The following is a 2930-nucleotide window of genomic DNA, read 5'->3' as shown; positions in this document are numbered from 1 at the left end:
ACATTGGAAGATTTTTCTTAACATTATTTAGTTTATACACCTGTATCACACCTGGTGATGACCATTCCCAGATGTTGAATCTACACAGTGGGGATCACCAGATGAACGGATTTGATCTGTCACACAGGCTACTCTTTTCCACGTGTGGAGTACAGAGCTCTCCCACCTCCTCATGCTTGTGTCCCAAGCACGTATGGTAGGTTTTTTTTTTTTTTTTCTTTGTTTTTACTCGTTCCTGGTCACACTCATTCTATATCGAAATTCAAACTCCTTTTTGACTTAACCTCCAAACCAATCTTCGCATAACAACCCCAGCCATCAATGGCTAATCAAATCCTCATTCAATCCCTCCATCACGAAGATGGACGGCACCAACACCTCTGATGGATTGCTGAACACCGACACAATGAGCAGGAGCAGGTTGAACTCGGGCATCGGCCTCGCCATCGGAATTTTCCTCCTCATCATCACCACCCTCACCGTTGCTTACTACTTCTGCGCCAGGTCCTGCTCATCCTCGCCTCGCCAGCCTGGAGAGCTCTATGGTCCCGCTCAACATCAGCCGTCCGTAGCTGACAATGAAGTGGGCCTCGATGAAGCTACCCTCTTGAGTTACCCCACGCTACTTTACTCGCACGCCAAGATCCAGAACAAGGACATCACCTCGTCTTGCTGCTCCATCTGCCTAGCGGATTACAAGGACACTGACATGCTGCGGCTGCTGCCTGACTGCAGTCACATCTTCCACGTTAAGTGCGTGGACAACTGGCTGCGGCTGCACCCAACATGCCCTGTTTGCCGCACGTCGCCCCTACCGACCCCTCTTACAGAGGTTGTCCTGGTATGAAGCAAGCATTCGTATTGGATCATCTGCTTCCTTTTAGTAGAGTGTAAAACGAATAGTATCACTATCCATTGGTAGATACTCTTTATAGTAAACAATCGTTGTGTTTGCATTAAGAAAAGTTGTGCATCAAAAATAGAATCTGATTGCCCCAGAGATTAGTTGTGCATGATCTAAAATAGAATCTGATTGCCCCAGAGATTAGTTGTGCATGATCTAAAATAGAATCTGTTTGCGTTAAGACAATGACCATTTGTTTATAGCTCCTCTAAATGATGGGAGACAAGTGAGAGAGGTCTGAACCATTCATCAGTTGGGACTCTGGACTTGGATGGCGTAGTGGAGCACACAGCACCTATTCAGAAGGTCACACTTACATGGATGAAGGAAAAACATAAATATGAGATTGATCCAAGAATTTTTTAACGGTGGACATTCAGTCACTAATTTTTTCCTATGGTGTGGTCCAGATGAGATTTGGATCTGCATCATTTTAGAGCTCATGTCCTAAAATCATCTCGAAAAATGGATGTATGGAGTGGATAATACACATACATCGTGGTGGGGCCCACAGAGCTTTCCAAGTAACACAGCACCAAGGTGGGGGTGCTGTGTGCTCCACTAGGTAATCCGAGTCCCTAAAGCATGGATGATCTGGCCCAAAAATCAGGCTGACCCACTTATCAGGTTGGTACTATGTAAAGCTGGACTCGGATCGAGAGATGAGGGAGAGAAGGAGTGGAGATGAGAGAGAGAGAGAGAGAGAGAGAGAGAGAGAGAGAGAAGAGGAGGGTGGTGATGGTGGTGAGTGGCTGTCAGGCTCAAAAGAGGAGGGAGGGAGTGGAGAGGAGAGAGAGAGAGAGAGAGAGAGAGAGAGAGAGAGAGAGAGGAGGGGTGGTGATGGCGGTGGGTGGGTGTCGGGCTTGGAAGAGGGGGATGAAGGAGGGAGGGAAAGAGTTTGGGCTATTTGGAAAAGCAGGAACGCTGCAGTCTTTGACAATAAGATTGCATCGGTCACGGACGTGTTGGCGAGAGGCAAGTGGTGGTTCAAGGTGATTAAGGACAACCGGCTTACAGGCAATTCGTCTGGTAGTCGCGGGAATGCTACGTGCGGTTTTTCTGTCCGGATCAGGTGGGCAGTCGGTGGTCTCCCTATTCCAGCCACCCTATGGTAGTGAGATGGGTCAAACCACGTTTCGGTTGGGTGAAGATTAGCAATGACGGATCGGCGTTGGGCAATCCGGGTAACTTGGGTGGCGAGGGTGTTTGCAAAGACGACAGGGGTGAATTCATGTTCGCCTTTGTTGCGGGTTATGGGGTCAGATCTAATGTCAATGCTGAGTTAAGGGCTATCCACGACGGGATAGAGAGGTGTCTAGCCAGAGGTATGGTTAGGGTGGAGGTGGAATTGGACTCTCAGACTGTTGTGAACGTCCTGAGCGGGACCATCAGCCCCAGTTGGAAATGGGAGTATTGGATCGCTAGGATAAACCAGCTTAGGCACAGAGGGATGTTTCAGTTTCTTCATATCTTCAGGGAAGGCAATGGAGCGGCAGATGCTATGGCCTGTTGGGGAAGTAAAGAGCAAACGTCCATGATGTTGGGTAACTTGTCGAACCTCGCAGCCCAAGTTAGAGGGCTTCTTTTTCTTGACAAGGTGGGGCTAGGTGCCCTAAGGGAAGGGGCTAGGGAGGTTAGGAGATGACCGGGATCGATTGCTTGTCTTGGCATCTTCTCAGGTCTTTTTTTGCTAGTTTTGCACAGTTCGATTGCTTTATGATAGGCTTCCCCTGGGGTCTTTTATTCCTAGGGGTCCCCCGAATGTAATTGGTTTTTGTGGATATATGAGAAGCTCTTGAGGCAATCTTTCAATGTGTGTGTGTGTGCGCGTGTGTGTGTGTGTGCGCGCGCGTGTGTGTGTCCGAATCCGAGTAGAGTCAAGTTTCGGATCGAATTTTGGGTCAAGTCGAATTGAGTTATTAGGTAACTCAGACTCGATTTAGTTTGAATTCGGATTGAACGAAGCCTACGCGGTTTGGATCGACTCACCCATTCGGTTCGAGTCAATTCGGGTTTGAACGAGCCA

The 2930-nt window shown here is 48.4% G+C and overlaps 1 protein-coding gene across 1 annotated transcript; it reads left to right on the top strand.

Moving 5' to 3' along the window:
• Nucleotides 1-273: 273 nt before the first annotated feature.
• Nucleotides 274-1043, top strand: LOC131232936 (RING-H2 finger protein ATL70-like). Its single transcript, XM_058229476.1, has one exon. It carries the CDS (start codon nt 362-364, stop codon nt 845-847), a length of 486 nt encoding a protein of 161 aa, XP_058085459.1. The 5' UTR covers nt 274-361; the 3' UTR covers nt 848-1043.
• Nucleotides 1044-2930: the final 1887 nt, after the last annotated feature.

The sequence above is a fragment of the Magnolia sinica genome, chromosome 18 (assembly GCF_029962835.1).
Source record: "Magnolia sinica isolate HGM2019 chromosome 18, MsV1, whole genome shotgun sequence".
NCBI lineage: Eukaryota > Viridiplantae > Streptophyta > Magnoliopsida > Magnoliales > Magnoliaceae > Magnolia > Magnolia sinica.
The sequence above is the reverse complement of the archived record's forward strand: the minus strand, read 5'-3'. Positions and strand labels throughout refer to the sequence as shown.

Excerpts from the sequence above, each read along its gene's own strand:
- LOC131232936 (XM_058229476.1), top strand. The coding sequence starts at position 362 with ATGGACGGCACCAACACCTCTGATGGATTGCTGAACACCGACACAATG.